General features: G+C 38.7%; 1 protein-coding gene across 1 annotated transcript in view; it reads left to right on the top strand.

Annotated features, from left to right (window-relative positions):
- The window catches only part of LOC148035659 (putative serine protease EDA2), a 185661-nt gene that overhangs the window by 40910 nt on the left and 123082 nt on the right, over positions 1 to 21669 (top strand). Inside the window, exons 2-3 of the mRNA XM_087677664.1 lie at positions 13721 to 13846; positions 15569 to 15736. Coding sequence (XP_087533790.1) covers positions 13721 to 13846; positions 15569 to 15736 — 294 coding nt within the window. The remainder of the gene's footprint in view (positions 1 to 13720; positions 13847 to 15568; positions 15737 to 21669) is intronic.

The raw sequence follows: 21669 nt of genomic DNA, 5'->3' as shown, positions 1-21669 counted from the left end.
TGTAACCCATGACCCCTATTTATACTATAGCCTAGGGAGGTTAAGTGGAACACATGTCATTACAAGAGGATGTCACATGGCGTGTGAAACCAGCCTTCCTTCTCGGATAGGGTGGTCATTCTTGATCAAGTACTTAATTACAGCTATCAATAAATAAATATAAACTGAAAATGCACAATTTACCTTGAAAATTATTGGACAATAGACACGGTGTTGACCTCAAAATTGGCATCTCTTTCGGTATTTCTTTAACTTTATTGACTAATTGATTGGGTACAAGTTGAGATTTCACAATCTCCTTGGTTGATCCAAAAGCCCTTTGCTATAGATGCAATCAACACACAAAATGAGCCAATTGCCCATTGAATTTCACCCAAGACTTACTTTAATTGGATCCCAATTGGCCAATTGCTATCCCAAATTCACAATGGATGGGTTGGTTTGTGAATTTCTTGATAATTTCATAAATTTTAGGTATTGAATTTAGTGTACAATGTCTTCTACTGATGTCATGGGTCTCAAGGTGGTTGCTAAACCCTAATTTTTGCAGAAATTTAGGATTTACAGTAGAATTCCCTCTACTGTCCACTAAATTTGGTTGAGATATACTCCAAAATGGTTGAATTAAGCTGAGATTTCCAGAATATTGATTGAAGTAGGTAAGAGAATGTCAGAGAGAGAAAATTCAAAGATTTCTCTTAGAGAAATCCTCCAATCTACCTATTGCCTGTTTCAACCAATAAGAAATGTAGTCATCTGTAGCCCAGAAGGACCAGAATGCTGTCGCAAGCTAGCCGATGATGTTGCTAGTCCTTGATGGGCCTTCTCCTGCTGTGGCTTGCTTGTTGATGGCTCCAGATGGTATTGTAATCTACTGTTTTCTGCTCAGAAAATAAACCAACAGCCTTCTCTCTCTCCTGCTTCAGCTGAAAACTGATTTGAATGGTTGAGACCAAGTCCTAAAAACGTTTTCTCAGTTTGCACGGGTATTTTTGCCAAGTGGCAACCTCTAAACCCAATTTCAGTATTATCTAGCCAATAAATTAATTTTCAAAATTAAATAATTTAAAAAAATAATTTCAGCCCTTCTAAAATATCCAAAATTAAATGTATCTATCCATAATTAAATTGGCTAGGCCATTTACAACCTGGAGCAGTCCCTAACCTTTGTTGACTCTTAGATTGGCATTAATTAGTGAATTAATGCCTAGTGTTATCATTGACACTTAGTGGCCAAATAACTATCCTAGGATCCATAGTGGCACCAATTGACCACCAAAGCCCAGCTATCATAACTTATCACAACTTTTGCCTTTGATACCCACTGTATCCTCAAGGTCCTTGGCCTGTTACCATGAAATAACTGCTATGTATCTCACACGTGCTAAACAACCTTGCACATTTGATTCGTAACTTAATCGATTGCTACAAGCAAGATTAAAGCATGTCAAAATTTCACATCCCTATGATAGCATACATGCACGTTGACACATGGGATGACATGCATACTGACACGTCAGTGATGACATAATCGGTGATGGAGATTTTCTTGAATCTTCTAGAATTTTCATGGAACCAAGGGTTGTCCTTGCTTGAGTGTCTGTTACATTATCCCCCTTCTAGTGTTGAGTTTCACGAGGGGCGATGGTGTGCTGTTGAATAGGCCTTGGCTTAATTGGGTGTTGAAGATGAAATTTGTGAATCTTAATAAAAGCCCTTTCAATGGACAAGATACTATAATCTATCTCTTGAAATTCTCGAATCAAGGATTTTGTCTACTTTATATTCTTGGTGATCTTCAATTATGATTGGAGGCGATGGCTTTGGTATTATTCCAGGGATTTTGGATATATGACATGGCTCCAAGAGCGAAATATGCAATATAGAATGGATTTTCATGGAGGGAGAAGTTGGAGATGTTAGGTTTGGATTTGCTTGGTTAAGAATCTTGAAGGGCCCAAGTTGTTGATAATCAAGTTTCTGGGAGGGGCAAGAAGAACGTAGATCATATTGAAGAAGTCAAACTTGATTTTCAATTTTATATGATGGATGTAGCATGTGAAGCTTATCTGCATTTCTCTTATATTTCTCTTGAGCTTATTTAATCTATGCTTTCAACTCTTTATGAATATCAAAGAGGTGTTGAGCTAAGTCTGTAGTAGTTAGATTTTTCTCCTATGATCTTACATGGTTGTCTATCCTTGGGTATCTATCTTTATTGGCAAATAATGGTGTGTATTGAGTGGAGGCATAGGAGGAATTATTGTATGCAAACTCAGCAAGAAGTAATAAATCCACAAATTGTCATGTTGATAGTTGATTGTGCATCTAAGGTATGGCTCCAAGACTTGATTCACTCTTTCTGTTTGTCCATCACTCTGTGCGGTGATTGGCTGAACTTGTTCCAGGAAGAGCCTTTTTGTCCCTTCTCCGTTGATACACTTGGTTGTTGGGATAAAGTGTGCCATTTTTATGAATCAATTAACTACCACTAAGATAGAATCGTACCCTTTGGAAGAAGGTAGTTCAACAATGAAGTTCATGGATAAGGATGACCATGGCTTACTTGGAATAGATAATCGTTGAAGAAGGCCATGAGGTTGATGATGAGGGACTTTAGTTTAATTGCACGTGTCACAAGAACACACAAAGTTCTTGACTAGTGTCCACAGTTGCAGCTACCAAAAGTCTCTTGAAGCCAACTCGATTGTCTTGTTAACCCCAAAATGTCGTGTTGAGGGAGAGATCATGTCTTTTCTTTAGTATATCCACTTGCAAAGGACCGGGAGGTATGTAGAGGAGTCCTTTATAATAGAGTAGCCCATCAATATCTTGAAAATCTCTTTGAGTTTGTTCTTGGCCTTGATGTAATTGCCTCCTTATGTCCTTGACGAATGAGTCTTTTGTAATTTCCTTCTTCACCTTTGATAAGAATCCAAAGTCTTTTGGGGCTTTGTTGATAACTGCCCTTAACTTCAATTGCTCAGGTTTTAAGATTATTGAATTTTGTCGGTCATGGGCTTCATCGCCCTTTTCTGGTGCTAGGTAAAATCTTCGAGATAAAGCATGTGGTTTTCCTTGTTGGTGGCCAAGCCTATAGGTAATGGATGAAGTTAAATTTGGGTAGGAAACCACTCCATTTTGCATAGTGATGATTCAAGACATGAGAAGTCATAAAGTATTTCAGATTCTTGTGATCCATATAGATAGTGATCTTATGAGGGGCGCCTTCAAGTAGGTGTTGCCAGGTCTCCAAGGAGTCCACAATAGCTAGAAGTTCTTTATCATGAATTTCATAGTTGATTTTTGTAGCAAAGAATTTTCTCAAGTGGAAAGTTGTTTGATGAACTTGATTGTCATCATTGATTTGGACAGCTCCAAGTGCAAAATATGATGCATTTGTCTTCGTGATAAAGGACTTCAATGGATTTGCATGGATGGGAATGGGTACTGAGGTGAAGGCTTGCTTTAATCTTTGAAAAGCTTGTTTAACCATTTGATCCCATATAAACTTTTCTTTTCCAGTTAAGGTTGGTTAGAGGGGTAGTAATATCATTAGAGTAATCCTTGATAAATATTCGATAAAAATTTGCAGATCCCAAAAAGCATTGTCATCTTGCATAAATGAAGGTGTCTTCCATTCTAGAATAGTTTGTACCTTCTTAGGGTCCATAGAAATTCCATTCTTAGAAATTACGTATCCCAAAAATGCAACATTAGTTTAATGGAAAGAACACTTTTCTACCTTTGCATATAGACCTATTTCCCACAAATTTTTTAAGACTGTTTTAACATGATGCTTATGCTCCTCTTGATTCTTGGAAAAGATCAAGATGTCATCCAAATAGATCACAATAAAGTCGTCCAAGTATTCTTGAAAGATATCATTAATCATATGTTGGAAAACTGTTGGTGGAGCATTTGTGAGGCCAAATGGCATGACAACATATTCAAAATGCCCATACCTTGTACGAAAAGCTGTTTTCCATTCATTACCTTTCTTTATCTTGACAAGATTGTAAGCACTATGAAGATCTATCTTGGTGAAAACTTTGGCTTTTCCAAGTCATTCAAGGAGTTCTAGAATCAAGGGAAGAAGGTAGTAATTCTTGATAGTAATCTTATTGAGCCCTCTATACTCCACACATATAGGGAGGGTTTCATCTTTTTTCTTGATGAATAAAATTGGAGCACTTAGTAGAGATTTTGAATGACATATGAATCCCTTGGCAAGATTCTCATCTTGGGATAGCTTATAGATGGGGTTGAGAAAGAAGGTTCAACTCTTTTTTGTAAATCTATTGCACAATCATAAGGTTGGTGTTCCAGTAGCATATTCGCATTTTTCTTTTCAAACACATCCTTGAACTTTGCATATTGAGTTGGGAGTGTGTCCAGGCTTTCATCCTTTGGCTTCTACATTGGAATTCCATAAATAAAAAAGGATGGATTCTTCTTTGCTTGATGCATGAACACCTTTGCCCCAATGTATTTTGATTGAGAATTCTTCCTTTTATTATTTTGCACTAACCTTGGTTAAACCTTTCTAGACCTTGAACTGATATCGAGGTTATGTAATTCTAGCCAGGGTAGCTGCTATGAATTCTCATCCTTTCTTTGTTAGGACAATATTTGCCTATGTGTCATGATTGGCTGCAATACATGCATAATCCATCAATGCGTTGCCTTTGCTTTACTTGAATTGTCAATGGCTTGAACCTCATCATATCAGTTTTCATAGGCTTTGTCTTAGGTACTTGGTCTTCTTGGCTAGTTGGATCTTTAAAAGTCTTCGTCCTGCTTGAATTTAAGGCAGCCCCTCGATGTTTTTTTTTGTTTTCTCTCCTCAGACAAGCAGTTGTCACATTCAATTGCTTGACAGATAAATTCACTAAGTGTATGCACCTTTGGCATAGTGAGCAAAAGTGCTTTAACATAATCTCTCAATCCCCAATGGAATTGACTAATAAAATAATCCTTATGCCATGTTAAATGGCATGTGAGTTGCGGAAATTCTGATGTATATATTGAGGTAAGTCTCAACCCTTGCATAGATTTCTAATCTTTATTTCAGCTACTCTTGCTTTGTCTAGTTCTCCAAATGTGGCAAAGAACTCTTGTATGAAGGTCGCAAAGTAATACAACAATGGGGATTTCTTCTCAAGTACGGGGGCAAACTAACAGAGGGCTATACCTAAGAGAAGAGTTCCTATGAGGCATCTGTATAAACAATCACACATGCTAGAGGAAACCTTTGAATTTTGACGTTGTGCCATCAAATTTCTTTGGAAGAATGACCTTTGGTTCTTTCTTATGTTGATCATGAAGGTTGTGAGTAGTCAATGGACCTCTGGCTTGATGTAGACTTCTCTCTTGAATTTCTTGAAGTAGTTGTTGTAGGTATTGCATAGCTAAGCACAAAGCTTGTAGTTACTTTGCTTGTAGCCTTGCGTTACTTTCTTGAAGCTCTTGGATTTGCTATTGGATGCTTGTCAAAGGTGCACATTGTCAGAGGGGTTTTTGTCGAAAGGTCGAATCCACCGGGGATCAGAGGTAGAAAGAAATAGAGATAGGAGATGGAAAAGAAGAAAGAGAATAGACAAGAGGTAAACACAACAAAGAGAAAGTACAATGAATTGAATCAGTATGTATTGATAGAACCTGAATTCTTTTGTCTGGCACCACTCAAAAACAATCTCCAAGTATTTAGATCTCCTGGAGCTTCCTCGTAGAAATGTAAATAAGTAATGATATGTTTCATCATGGGCTCTATCATGACTAGGCAAGATCGTGGTAGGAGAGTCTTGCCAAATTGTTATGGGCATAGCAAGTGCTCTTCAAGAGCGAGGAGATTGCTCTTACAACTTACAAGAGAAGAACTTGAAAGAGACATTGAACTAGAATTTGATTGTGAGATAACTCGATTACAAGAGAATACTCACAAGAGCATGGCTTGATTACAAGACAAGCATTGGTACAAGACAAGATTAGAACAAGACAAAAACTAGAAGAGGACTTACCTCGTAGCAGCCTCACAACTAGTGTTGGCAAGAATAAAGGGCTTGTAGCCCATTACCTCTATTTATAATATAGCATAGGGAGGTTAAGGGGAATACATGTCGTTGCAAGAGGATGCCACATAGTATGACATGCATGTCGACACATGGCATGACATGCATATTGACACATGGCATCTTAACATTAGCGATGATATAAGAGATGGTGCAGATATCTTCCAGAATGTTTTAGAATATTTTAGAAACTTCATGGAGCTAGCGGTTGTCTTAGGTACTGGATTATTGCACATTCGAATGAGACAGGATCACTTATTAGTAAAGTGCATTATGCTTCTAGCGTTTGTTTAGATTATCTGCTTAGAAGCAGATAATGGGCAACAAGGCATGGGGATGTGAAATTTTGAGATGTCTAATATTGTTGATAACATTTGATTAAGATATTAATCAAATGTACAAGGTTGTTTAGCACATGTGATGCACATGGCAATTATTTCATGGTAATAGGCCAAGGACCTTGAGGATGTAGTGGGTATCAAAGGTAGAAGTTGTAATAAGTTATGCCTGACAGGTACTAGATGGTACTCGGTGTTAGATTTTGACCTAGATCAATTTATTGGCCACTAATGTTAGTGGTGACGTGAGGAATTTCGAGGAGATACAAGAGGCTAGCTAGCCCATATCAGATTTGGGGCTGAATTAGTCTTTCAGGGAGTAGAGTGAAGGCCAATCTCCAAGCAAACCAAGGGGCGAATTGGTTTGGAAGCTTGTTGGTTAGTTTTGACAGCAAGAGGCACTTGGATTAGTGGAGCTGATCAAAGGATCTTAGCTGTACTCCTTCCATTTGCAATTTAAGATAAAGAAATACCACAAGGGGCAACAATTTTGGGGCCAATAGGGTGTCCAATGTCCAAGATTGTATGGTAAAGTGTGCATTTCAGTTTTGTGAATTTATTAATTGCTGTAATGTATGCTTAATCAGATTATTTACCATCCTATCCGAGGAGGAAGGCTGGTTACAAGGTTCCATGATGGGATATGCCATCATTTCCCTTGACTTGTAGGCTTGAGGCACCTGATTGAAGGTTAGAAGTTGTGCTCTAGTGCTGAAATTGTATTTAGCTGAGCATTACAACGAGAATATCTTCAGAGAGTGAGATGGGATCAAGCAGGGATGATGCCTCTCGATTTGAAAGCTCACAAAGTGTTGGGAAAAATGCAATGTGTAATCTTGGACAAGGCACCCAGCATGGACAGCAAGTTGATAATGTTAGTTTAGACAAAAATGTGGGTCCTTCTAGGTCTCTTGAAGCTGATGACTAGCAAGAGAAAGAGAAATTTAATGACTAGTGTAAAGATTTGTTGAGGACAGTAGTTGAAATGTTAATGCAATTAGCAAATGATCCTCAGTGCATATGCTTTTTGAATCCTTAAAGGAGAGCAGCAAAGGCAAGAAGAGGAAATTGTCTTCCAAAGGTTCGACTAGCAAGATGCACCGAAGGAAGAGCCAATATAGCAGCATGATGTTCCAAATGTGGGTAGTGAGCATAAGCAAGTAATGCTAGTGGGGCAATTGATGCATATGGAAGGCTAACTCGGAAGTGCCAATCCAATGTTTTTTGGACAGCAGGGCAAGCATGCAAATATAGGGCAGCTATGATACTTTGGTGGTGGCACTAGTTTCCATGTTATGGTGGGTTGGGGACCGCATATGGGGATTTATGACACAACTCTTTATGGTATGCAGCAACCAATGCATGGTGTGCAAGGCCCAATGTATCCATGTATCGCTGGTAATATGCAAAAATCCATGCATAGCAATATTGACATGATGCCGGGGCACAATGTAGTAAGTTTGGCAATGTATATATGCAACGCACTATGTTTGGAACTCATGGTATTAATGCTGGTCATGCAAATGCTCCGTATAGTGTTGGCCATGATAAGGAAAAATATATCTTCGTAAGGGAAAATGTATCTTCGTATGGCCGGTGGTATGTAAATTCCCATGCAAAGTTGCATTGCACTGGTCCAAAGTATGCAAAGAAAAATATTTTCTAATGCATTTGGTGCTCCTAGCATGTTAGGTACACATGAGGGGCTATCAACTGGATGCAATGTTGCATATTAGTTAAGTTGGAATTGCAGCAATGCGAAAGTAAAACGCATTACAATGCTTAAGGAGAAAAAAGGCCACAACATAGTGGAGGTTTGAGGCAAGTAAAGTTAGAGATAAAGTTTCCATATGCTTTTTGGTGAAGCTTCAGCATTGTTTCATCAATAGATGCAAAGTTGATGAAAGAGGATGACTTGACAGACCATTCTCAATTGTTGCAACTTTATCAAGATGCCTTTCAGTTAGAGTCGATGAACCCAAACACATGCATGGGCAGCATCTTGAAGCTACCGCTTCCTTCAAATTGGACAAAGATTCGTCCCTCGTGTCGAGTCTCCAAGCTGAAATAAAAGAAATATGACGAGAATTAACCGAGCTCCACACTCTCCATTTTCCATTCGTGCTTGCAGTCATGAGGATGTTGTCTCTTCAATTCCAACTCGATCCATTTAAAGGGAAGAATAAGGAATATGATGAGATAAAAATCAATTTAGGATTGGCCAAATAGACAGAGTATTTTAATTTGTGTTAGTTCGATAACGCCCATCGCATCGGACAGATATAAATCATATTACAAGGAAAAGTGTATGTTTGGTGGGTGGGCCTACACCCTAAGTTGGTGACTTGGGCTGCTTTTCAATCCATTTTTTGAAAATGCTTTGTGATCAATGATTGGATTGAAAATGTTCAAAAAATTTTGAGCTTGATATAGGGATGAAGAGCTTGGATGCATACTCTCAGGAATTTAAAGATTTATAGTATAAAATGAAGGCATTGGACGATCCTCAAGCATTGCTCTACATGCGATATCTTTTTGGATTGCTATTGGCCTACCAGAATGAGGTGCTATGCAATCCTTTTCATTCATTTAAGGACGTCTACAATTATGCAATAAATCTTGATAACACTTTGGTTGCAAGTAGGGATAGCGAGTTGACAGGTGGTTTCCATTGAGTTATCTCAATCTTTAAGTCAAAGAAGTTGTCTATCTTGGTAGCAACCCCTTAGCCGACTTTGGAGTTACGTAAGGAAAAGGTTGGCAAGCGTAAGGTCACTCATAGCGAGGATTACTCGAAGGGCCGTTGTTTTGCAGGTCATTTTCGTGGTGATCGCTAGTGTGCCTAGAATAAAAAGAGGAAGTGTACCTCCAAGACTTTGATAAATACTCTTGAGGCTCTAGCTATTTTTTCTGAAATTTTATTCGAAGAATGTTTTGTTAATGCTAGCAATAGCGATAGTAGTGTTAGTATGGCTCTACTCATAATTTTATTTCTTTTCGCTTAATGTAGAGACTGTGACTCCACACAGTATCTATTGATTGTATTTATTGTGTTCGATATGCAGAAGGCCTTACGATAAATCATTGGTATTAAGTGATATCAGACTTGGATCTTTCGATTCAATAGTACTATCAGATCATGAATTTTCGACTTATGAACCTTGATCATTTGGACGCCATTCTTAGCATGCCATGGTTCTTTGAAAAATACTCATTGTATATTGACTATAAAAATCATGTATTTTCTTTTGAACTTGACGATTGTTTCCATGTGATCGAGGGTTGTTTACCCTCTAGAATCATAGAAAATAATATATATATGATTTCAGAAATGGAATTTACTCAATGTTTTTCCAATCCAACTGCTACTACTTAAATTTGTTTTGTTGAAAAAGTTTAATCATTGGATTATTAATGTAATTCTATTTCTTTTTATAATAATCTTGATATAAATTCAAATGTGAGTGAGTATTTGGATTTGATATTACATGTCTTAGAAAACCTTAGACTATAGGACTAAAAGCTTGCCCAGTAGCCATCCCGTTTCTTAGCAACCTTATAGGTTTAGTCAAAAAGAGGAGGATGAGATAGCTTAGTAACTTCAGGACTATTTGAGTAATGGTTATATTGAGTTAAGTAAATTCCCATGGGATAGGCTTGTCCTTCTCGCCAAAAAAAGGATGACACGATGTGCCTTGTCGATTACAAAGGTCTCAATAAGGTGACCATCAAGAATAAATATCTGTTGTTGAGGAAGGATGGCCTTATAGATTGGCTTTACGGTTCGCGATGTTTTACTAAAATCGATCTAAGGTCCAGTTATCATTAGATATGGAGAGCTTTAGAGGATGTCCCGAGAATTGTGTTTCAAATGTGGTATTATGGACATTATCAAGTTTTTGTTCTATCTTTTGGATTGATCAATACTCTCACAACTTTCCAACAGATGATGAATGATTTATTTCGTCTGTATCTTAGAAAGTGGATAGTCCTTTTCCTTGACGACATCCTTATTTATAGTAAGCTGTTGGAGGAGTATGCCAAACACTTGCGTATCGTCTTACGTCCTTAGCCAAACTATTCAGGTGTGAATTCTTTCGTACGGAGCTGTTATACCTCGGTCATGTCATCTCGATTGATGGCATTTGGATTGATCCCGAAAAAGTTAGGAGTAGTGCTTGATTGGCCTATTCCAAGTACCATAAGGTAAGTAAATATTTTTTAGGTTTTATGGAGGTTTTTCAAAAGTCATTAAGGACTATTCTCATGTTGTTGAATCCTTGTCACATTTGCTTAAGGATATTCGAAGCAAGAAGAATCACATTAATTTACCTGTTGTTTAGACTAGTGAGCTCAATCAATGTTTTCTAACATTGAAATGGCTTGTTGCCACTGCAACGATGTTGGAGACTATTGATCCAAGCAAACCTTTTGAGGTTCATATGGATGCGAGCGACTATGCTTTAGGTGCCGTCCTTTATCAAAATGGTCGATCTATCGCATTTGAGAGTCGTAAGCTTACCAATACCCAAATACGTTATGCTACCTGAGAGAAGGAATTGTGGGCCATTATCCATGCGCTTGAAGTATGGCTTCATTATTTGTACAATGTCCGGTTTATTTTTTGGATAGACTACCATTTGTTGAAAAACCTATGTGATTAGCTTAATCTTGGTGGCTATAAGGTGAGATGGGTGGAGCTTATGCAAGAGTTTGACTTCACAATTTGCTATAGAAAGGGCGCAAGTAATATGGTTGCTGATGCTCTTAGTCAAATTCGTGAAGTCAATGCCTTATCCTTCTCCGAACTTTGAACTAATTTTTCTCCCTCTCAAAGAGCGTTGCCAAAACGATCTTCACTTTGGTAAGATCTGGCAAGTAGTTCAAGAGGGACCTAGTAGCCCAAGAAGCTTAGGTGGTCTAGACGTTCAAAGACTGTCTACTGAGAGAAAGATGGCGGAAAAGTATTCTATTTGGAATGGATTACTTTTTAACCATGGCAAAGTGTGTGTACTTGATGATTAGGATATTTGTAAGAAAATTTTATATGAGTGTCATGGTGCAACTAGTGTTAGATAACTTGGCATACATTGGACTTTGGCTTTGGTAACCTGTTAATTTTATTGGCCATATATGAAGATTGCAGTTGAGTCTTATGTGTGTGATTACAGGCGGGCATGTGGCATTCTTTACAAATCTCTAATAGGGATTGGAGTAGCATTTCTATGGATTTTGTAGTAGGGTTACCCTCCATGAAACGAGGTCATGATGCAATTTGGGTTGTGGTCGATTGATTGACGAAAATGACTTAATTCATTCCTATAAAGAAGATCGTGAAGAGCCATGACTTGGCTGGTCTCTTTGTCGAGCATCTCTATAGACTTTATGGTTTGCCCGACAAAATAGTGAGTGATTGGGATCCCAAGTTCACTGGCCATTTTTGGCAAACGGTTTCCCAAAAGCTGGAAACTCAATTTTCCACATTCTCCTTGAAACACCTTGAAACCGATGGACAAACCAAACAAACAAATCAAACCATGGAGGATATGCTACATGCATATATCTCCCGTAGACAATTTGATTGGGAGCATTATCTTCCTTAGATTAAGTTTGCTTATAACAGTGCTAAGCATTCGGCTGCTGGTTATAGTTCCCTTATGCTTATATACGGTTATGAGCCGAAACCACCGATCGCCACAAAGCTCAGGGGGGTGAAAATGCAATTCATAGTCGACTTTTTGCACAATATGCAGGAGATGTTGATGATTGTTAGGGAAAGCATTAAAACAGCCCAGGATTATGCCACGTTCTATGCTAACCAACATTGTGCTTTTAGGAAGCTCTAGGAAGGTATGTGGGTTTACCTTTAAGTCCCAAAGGACTCCGATTCAATGACTACCAGCAAGTGCTATAAATTGTCTTTAGTTTCAAACAAAGAATCTCTTTGTGGACATACTGAGGCATGCTTTCACATTGGCTAAAGACAAAAGTGCCATGGTCCATTGCTTGAGATGCTCACATAATGGTCTCAGAACCACATTTACTCAGAATTCCTTGGGCATTTTGTGTTTTACTAGACAAATTCTTTGTTTGGGAGATTATCTAATGGACTATTGAACTATTCATATTCCTTTGGACTAGATATAGAGACAATATAAAAAAGAAGAAATTTTATCGAATGATTTCTTTACTATGGCTTCCACATTGGTGATGTGCATTGTTCATAGCTGGATGTGTTTTATCCATGTTTTGATATTTTATCTTTTGTCCTCTGTTCATCTGAGAACAATCTCTTTTAAAAGTTAATGTGAAAACTAAAGAACAATGGTTCCTTCAGGGCAAAAACAAGTGGTACTCAACATGTGCTCACACTTTAGACATTTTCATCTATGCTCACAATTCCCATGACCGCATGTATGTGCCCATTGTTTTGCATTTACTTGTTGCTACAGTCTTCATGTGCGTGACTGTAACTGTGTTTTGCTCACATTGTTGACACTTGTGTTGACCCTATAGCCTTTGGGCTTATCTAGCATGAGCTAGATATTTACAGCCATGATCTGCACAACACACTGCTCTGAAACACACAAACACAAACAATGCTTTGATGGTCTGGGAAGTATCTTCATATAGAAGCAACCGTGGCTCTCTTACCATGTCAAACTTAAAGCTTGTCATTATAGAAATTCATTATAAGCTTGAATCAAATAGATAGAGTTTGCATGGTGATATACACTTGAATTCTAACTTGATGACAATGGCAGTTTGTATTTTACACTCTTAACCACATGCACACACTTCATTGTCACTTTCAACACATCACCTGCATGATCCATATTTATAAGGCACATCAACCTCATTTAGGTTCCGCCTGCTGCCTACAACACTTTCTCTGATTCTTGGTCTCCCAAATATGTTGCCCTTTCTTGCTACCTTCTCATGTTCATTTTACCTCCTTATATACACTTACTTTCTCCACAAACTAAGAGCACATTATAGCTCTATATAGAGGCACATGTGAATGACATAATTACAAAATGGATATTGGTGATCAATAGATGGAAATGTTTTTCCCACAAACTTATGTAGACAATGTTACAGCCCCATATTGATACCCATGTGAATGACATGCTTACAAAATGGCACCACTGATTTCTACAATATTTGACAGGTCGAAATCTTTGAACCAACTGAAGCGAGCTTAGAAGATTAGTTACATAATTTCGTGCTTTATTTCAGCAAGTCAAGTTTGTTCTTTTGTTTATGTACTGTTTAATTTACTTGTTTGGAAACCTTTTCCATTTTTTGCAGGATCGTCGTGAGTTCCAACAGAGATATTATGAGTTCTTAGATTACTTTGAAGAACCGAAGGGGCCTATATTTTTGAAAATTTGTGGAGAGTCTACATGTGGTGGTATCGCAAATGACTATTCTGGGGTACTTTTTTGACAATCTGACTTGCTTCTTTGGTATAGGTTTGCCATTCAACAGTTCAGAACTGTCCAAAATTGTCAGCCACCATTTGGAGGATGTTAAAATTGTTCCCCTCAATGACCAGAGTAACAGCAAGTATCTAGCATCCCATAGATGGCATAGAGAATTCATAGCGCTCTTTTATTTACAGAAATCTCTTAGTAGGAAATGACTGTCCAGGCTATTTTCTAATGATGCATCCTCTGATTTTAATGACTAGAAGGCGTGTTTAGCAGATCATAGAATATATTCACTTGATGATGACACTGCATGATTGTTGCTAGTCCCTAAGGTTGGCTTTGACAAGTTGTGATATCGTGGGAAATCTAACAGACATTAGGTGACTGATAACGTCAGTGAAGTTTCATATGAGTACATGGAATTCGTAAACAAAAAACTGCTCAGGATTGCTGGGTGCCACATTCCTTGCAAAAGCAGTTATTTACTTTTCCTTGCAATCATATGCAACATCTGTGAAGTAACAACCTATACAGCCCACAAAGTCCAAATTGCATGCCATACTTCTAAGGAATTCTCAGTTTTGTGCTGGTGTGTTATAGTGGGTAATCAACCACATAAAGCATGTGCACTTGAAAAAGAAAACCACAACTTTCAACAATCTACTGCTCAGGATTGTTGGGTGACATATTCTTTGCAAGAGCAGTAATTTACTTTTTCTTGCATTCATATGCAACATCTGTGAAGTAACAGCCTGTAGAGCCCACGAAGCCCTAAAGCATATGCAATTGACAAAGAAAACCACAATTGCCAACAATCTCTGTTGTCACCACAGTTACATTGTACATATATATCATTTAATGTGTCTTTTTTTTTTCCGTAATGACTAATTTATATTATATCAAATGATTACAAGATTACAAAAAGTCACATGACTAAAAGTGTACAAAAGTCATGGCCTGGTATTATACCCTGTATTTTTGGGCACCATCACATAATAGTCCCATATTTTTTGTATAATCACAAATTCCATATTTGTATTAATGCAACCTAAGTTTCGAGTGGTAATTATTGAGCTACATGAACCTAACATCATAGGCATTTTTTGTCCCACCCTTCAATGTTTCCACACCTATAACATGTATGGGATGTCCTATTACCTCCAAAACCTTTATATTGAGTAGCTTTTATGCCTTATTAACTTTGAAGGTGTAGGAAGAGGCATAATTTAGCACATGACCAAACCCACCTTTAACATCCTTGAATATTTTCAAGTTTGTATTCTAATCTTGCCTTTGTCATAAATAACTTTTGCTTTCATAGCAAAAATCTCATTTGATATGATTGGGATTGTCTTCCTTTCCAGCCTTGAGAAATTGGTTGCTGCAGCTTGAACCCATCCTGTACACTATCTGTCCGCATCCTTGAATATGTTAAGTATATATGGGTGTTGGGGTACACTGTACTATGGCTTTACAATTCAGTTTCAGCATTCAATCTCTTTCCCTTTTCTTTACTTGTGCGTTGTTTCTGTTCTCAGTTTGGATTGTGTTACAACGTTTATCCAGTTACACTTGCACACATTTTCTTTCATTATTGCAATACCATTTTATTTGACCTAGTAATTTAGTCAAGAAATTTGCTGACAATTTTCTTCTTCAGGGTTTGCTCTATTGTTTTTGTTCAAGTTGTAACATCTCAGAAAAGCAGTTTGTTAATATCTTTTAGGCTGATCGTCAGGTTTTGGCCAGAAAATTCAAAGCTGCTATAGTTTCTCTTGAACATAGATATTACGGTGAAAGCTCCCCTTTTATGGAATTGACAACAGAAAACCTAGTTTATCTCACATCGAACCAAGCTTTGTTTGATTTAGCATCCTTCCGTCAATTTTATCAGGTGAGTTAAAAAGACTTGTGTAACTGTCTTTGACTTATCTAAAATGTTGTACAACTTGTTTGTTGTGTGCCATGTACATTTTTACCACAGCCCTCAAATGTGAACATGCTGGTGCTTAGTATCTTGTCTATTTTGTATGTTTGTGAGGTAGCTTTTGGTGATGAAGTTATGGTCTAAGCTGTTGACAACTGGAGGAGAGAGAGAGACAGGAACCCAGAGCAATGTGCTGTCTATACTTCTTTCATTATGCCATGTTGAATTGAACTAAAACCACGCAAAGCCATATGACTTATTTGCTAACCAACCTAATATGAACACGACCTTGATTCTCAATCCTCCCCTTCAAGTGCAAAACTAATGTCTAATTCCACACATAGTTGCATTTAGAATTAGTCACATTTGAATGAGATTTCAGACGCTTGAAACAAGGCAGAAAATCTGGAGTACTAAAAACTATATCATACTTGCTTCTTTTTTGGGGGGATGGAAAAAATAATTGCTCTTTGTAAAAATAGAATGTGAAGTTTAAGTAGTTGAATTTTATTTTTTAGTCATGTAAATTGAAGTACTCATTAGGTATAAATGACTAGTTCTAATTGAATGCTTCTTAAATTTCTGAATTAAACTTAGGACAATGTATGATTCAGCCCAAATGTCTAAGTCATGCTTGAATCATACTTTTGTACTCATTTGTGTTTGCTACATGGAAACACATGGAAGAAACTATGTGGCTAACTTGCTAAAATGGCTCGTCTCCACCCAAAAACTTGATAAAGTTGTAGCTGCTCTTCATTCTTTACATGCACTAAATCAAGTTTTCTTGCCATGACCCTCTTTTTGATATCAGTTTGACGTCGCAAATCAAGTAGCTTTTGCACCTATAAAACAAAATCGAGTAGATTAGGGTTAGACTTGCATACGGAAAGGATTAATACCTTGGAGTGTGGGCTAGATTCACCAAAACAGACAATTACGATTTGTGAGTGCACAGGTAGAAGCAATAGTGTAACTATGAAAGAAGAGGAAACATAGAGAGAAGAATGCAGAACCTCGACAAGGGTGAAGAAATGAGGATTGCATAGAATGTTGAATATGAGAATCGGACCCTTGCACGAGTGCCTTGTTAGCAAGATGTGTTTTTCTAAGCTGGGGATTAACATCCTACCTCTTTGGCAAGGCAAGACATTTTGTAACTTGTGCACGATAGGGTCAAGTTTGTCAATGCCAAGGTTTCAATAGTTGAGAGCTAGAGATTAATTAATGCATAAGTGCAAAGTGCACATTTAAATAATTGGGGCTTTCTGAACCTTAGTGCCAAAATTTCAATTAGAATTTGACCTTGTAAGAAGTAAATCATCAACATATAAAAGGATGTAGCTGGCCCATCCTCCTTCAGTAGTTTTGACCTAGAAACTTGGGTCATGTGGGGTAGAATGGTAGCCATGAGTTTGGAGGAACTCATCCATGCTATGGAACCATGAATGCGGTGTATAAAGAGCTTTCTGCAAGTTAGAAACCTTATTTGTACAGTCTAAATGAGAAAATCTGAGACGTTGCTCCACGTAGCCTTCCTTATCCAAATATTTGTTTAGAAAGGCACTTTTGATGTCCATCTAATAGAGTGGTCAATCATGATGAGTGACTACTGCAACTAAGAGACGGAATGATATTAACCGTGCAGTTAGAGCAAAGGTTTCTTCATGGACAACACCATGCTTCTGTCGAAACCTGAACAGAGACGGAAATAAGGCAATAACTACGAGTGAGACAGATCTTCTAAGTACCTTCAAGATGGAATTCAGTGAAAGGGTCCTCAAATCTCGTATGGTTTGCTACTAGTGAGGTAACAAGTCCTGGGAGCAAACGACTATACGAGTGGGTAGTAGACCTGACTGAGATGGCACTATCTCAGGCAATGTGGATTGAGGAATCGACTCGAAGGTTGGTGTAGTGGGCTGCATAATATCTTTCTCATAAAAAACTATATCTCTCTACACAGTAACTTTGTTTGTCTTGGGATCAAACAAGCGGTATGCTTTTGCCTTGGAGGAGTAAATTGTAATCTACAAAGATCAAGAGATCAGCTCAGGGCTTGAGCTTTTTTATCTTATCATCAGGAGTGTGCGTGCAAGCATGACTCCCAAAGACTCTTAAGTTGGGAAATGAGGGGCCGAGTATCAAGAATGTCTTGAAGGGGGTTTTCTAAGGGACCACTATAGTTGGGCATCGGCTGAGGATGTACACTGAATTGTTAACAAAGGCACTTGAGAAGCTCTACTGCAAATAACATCGAGCATGCCATGTTCATCACTGTCTAGTTCCTATGCTCTACAACTCCATTTTGATAGGGGAGCTGGTAGAAGTGAACTGGCAGGAGATGCCATGCTTATGTAAGAACTTGGAGAACTTGAGGTAGACGAACTCACCACTATTGGCACTTCTCATAGAACCTATATGAAGATCAATTTGATTTTGCACAAGGTATATCCAAAGTAGAGATGTATGTGAAGACATTAGACTTACACTTTAGACTTTAGAAAGTAGACCCACATATATCTTGAAAAGTCATCCACGACATAAATAAGTGGAACATGCCATTAATGGCAGTAGTGGATATCGGCCCATAAAGATCAATGTGTGTCAACTTAAGGGGGCCCCTTAGCTTTGTGAATAGCCTACTGAGGGAATAGTGTGTAGTATTGTTCCCCAAATTGACAATGATTAGAGACATTCTCGGACAGCTTTAAGTGTGGAAGACCCTCAACCATTTGTTAGTGTGATAGCTCATGTAGAGAGTCGTACCCAAGGTGTCCTAGGCGGAAATGCTAAAGACTCTTGTTATTCATTGGTTCCCTAGTGGAAGCTAGGGCTTAAATTGATGGAGCTTAGAGTTCTCTGTGGTCGGTTGGGAGAGAAACTAGGATATCATATAGAGGCCACTAGGCTGTACCTCACCACAAGCAATCACTAAACTAGTTTGAGCATCAAACACTCTCTCCAATTGGCAAAGCTACTAGATGGAGAAAAGATCGACCGCAAGCTAGGGGATGTAATACACATCATCCAACGAAGTGAGATCTAAGCTGTTGTTAGTATCAAACTTGATGTGACCTGGACCCTAAGGAGTTGTTATCGCATGGAAAATTCCTAGTTGCAAGGGTTCAGGTGAGAAAAATGTCTTAAATGGGGGTCATATGATGGCTCCACTATCCCCAATCCAAGTAGTGGGAGAACTAGTTTGTTGGGTAGAGTGAATCTCTATGGTTAACTCATTGGTGGGCAACTCACAAATATGGACCAAGCTCGCATCCTATGATGTCTCTACAAAGATGAGGTGGGTTGGAGGAGGGAAGTCCATTGATGGTCCATCAAACCAGACATGCCCTTTGGTGTTGAGAGTGGTGCTGATTGTGATGTTTGAAGAGTGGTTGTGTGGGTCTAAGATCTCCACTGCCCCTGATTTTGCTAGTTGTCACCACCTTGCTTCCCCTTGGGGGGTTACCCTTGTACTGAGGGGTGGGAGTAAGATTTTTGGGTTTGGATTGTGTGCCTCTATTCTTTGGATCACGCTTATTGTTAAAATGGCTAATCTTTTGACAATGTTTGCAGTACCTTTTTTTCTTAGGCACATTCTACCACCCTGGTTTGAGAGATGACTAGGAATTCCTTTATGATTCATTGTTTTGATTTTGAGGTTGGTTTGGATTTTGATTTTTTGCCATTTGGCCCTTCCCTTTGTTGCCCCTTCTAAGAAATGTTTATAAAAGCCCCCGCTAAAGAGTGAGTAGCATTGTTACAAAATTGATCGAATATTCTGGTATAATGCAGTAGTTGACACTCAAATTCATAAAACATGGGTATAGATGCTTGTGAAATCACTTATTGAATGAAATCAAAATATTTCGTTGAAAGCTTATTAAGGAACAATATGACTTGGTTGTTAGGGGACTTGGAGGCCCCTATAGTGGATAACTCGGTGCTGCAAACTTTTTAGTGAAGTATTCCCACTGCTCAGATGCAAGGTCAAAATGCTATAGCTATGAATAGAATTTAGGAAGCAGGCCTTGCATGAACTCAACGATGGTAGAGGCATTTCGTGTCTTCTAGGATGATCGAATATTCTTAGGTGGAACAAGATGAGGGTTTGGTTGGGGTTCCAGCACTGTGCAATGTTCCACAAGTTTTTCCCACCCTTGGCTCATCCTGAGCCACCTTCTTCTCCACCCTCTTCCACTCAGGTTCGAGAGGCCACTTCTGGGTGCTTTCCGGCTGCTTCTTCCGAGCCCAAGTTACCTTCTTCGGCACGACAAGCGGCATGTCCTTCGTCATCAATGCTTCGCAGTTCGTGAGCCATGAGTAGCTAGATTCCCTTTCTCTCTTAGATTGGGATTCAGAGGGGGATTTTCTTACTTCGCCCTAAGAGGGGGCTTCCAGTTCTTCTTTGGCTTTAGAGGGGGCTCCTACTTCTACTCCTTTAGATTCAGAGATTTGCGTGAGCTTTTCAGTGACTTATCAAGACTATAGAGGTGATGGTCATCTTACCAAACGAGCCCAAGTGATACCCTAGATAGACCAAGGCATTGAAACAGGGATGCTTGTTGGCTGTCTAGGGGTCTATCAAGTCCTGCAAAGGCAGATGGAATCAACAATGGATATTTTTCCTTTGTTTTTTATTTTTGTTTTATTTTTGTTTAAAAAAAAAAAATTGTTTTAGTTTGCCACAAGATTTAGCATTAAGCAAGGGTTTCAAATTAGTTTTCGTTCTATTGAGTTAGTGTGCTCCAAGGAATGAGAAATAAGAATAGGTAGCCTCACTATCTTTATAAAACAAGCAAAACTAGTCTACACACTACTAGAATAAGTACTTAGGGATTACCTAAGGACCCTGTGTGCCATGAAGATCTTCACACACCACTACCTTTCACTTTCGAGGAGTGGCTCTCCTTTGAGTAGTCATTTTCTCTACTCATACCCAGGATCTAGAGGATCTACCCAGATCGAGGTCCTTGGGTCTTTAGCAGCGACTTGGTAGCTAGTGTTGTGCTAAGAAATGCACGTAGCCACTTAAACAGCCCCAAAACATGCTTATTTTAGGCTTATTTTAGCTAACGGGGAGCGGATCGAGAAAGTTAAGTGGGAGAGGATCTAAAACCCTAATTTTCTATAAATTGGCAGCTCGCCCTCCACTCTTTTACAATCTCGTTTTTGTAGGTTTCAGGTGTTATTAGCTTGCTGCCCACACCTCGGTCACGGAGGACATCTCAGCCCTTGCTGTCCATCACTGTTCCCTACAGTTTGGTGCTTGTTTCCAGCCCTCCGAACTCTAATTGCTGCTGTTTTTGCCTTGCGACTGACTGCTGTTCATCTGCACTGCTGTCGTACAGCCTGCCACGCTAGCAAACTGCTGCGTTTGCAGGCTCCAGTTGCCGCCTTGATAGTTTTCTCTCTTCTGTCTGCAGTCGCTATAGTCTTTCTCCCTCCTGTAGGCTGTCTTGCCTGCATTTTTAGTCCTTCTCTTTCGTGCAGGTTGTTCTGCCTACGTTTTTAGTATTTCTCTCTCCTGCAGGCTCCGTTTTTAGTCTTTTTCTCTCTTGCAAGCTCCATTTTTAGTATATTTCTCTCTCATCATTGCTGTTTGCATCCGTTCGGAGTATGACACACTCTCCAGCTCACTACCCCTGCCTTGATTCTAGAGATACAGGAGTTCGAGGTTCAGTATTCATTCACTGCATAGTGTGTTTGCTGCATGAGCATCGTATTATTAGTAGTCATATCATTTCATTTATTCACTGTGTTCATTGTCTTTGAGTTACTCTAACCCTAAACCTAACTGTGTTCTTTTTATCAGTCTGTGCTTTGTCGTACGGTTTCTATTTATGTTTTTGTGTTAGGGTATTTTTGTTTACATGGTATCAGATCCTGGTATTCTTTGA

Source organism: Lygodium microphyllum, chromosome 5 (assembly GCF_053477565.2).
Source record: "Lygodium microphyllum isolate KBCC chromosome 5, Lygodium_microphyllum_v1.1.10, whole genome shotgun sequence".
NCBI lineage: Eukaryota > Viridiplantae > Streptophyta > Polypodiopsida > Schizaeales > Lygodiaceae > Lygodium > Lygodium microphyllum.
This window is presented reverse-complemented; position numbering and strand designations above follow the sequence as displayed.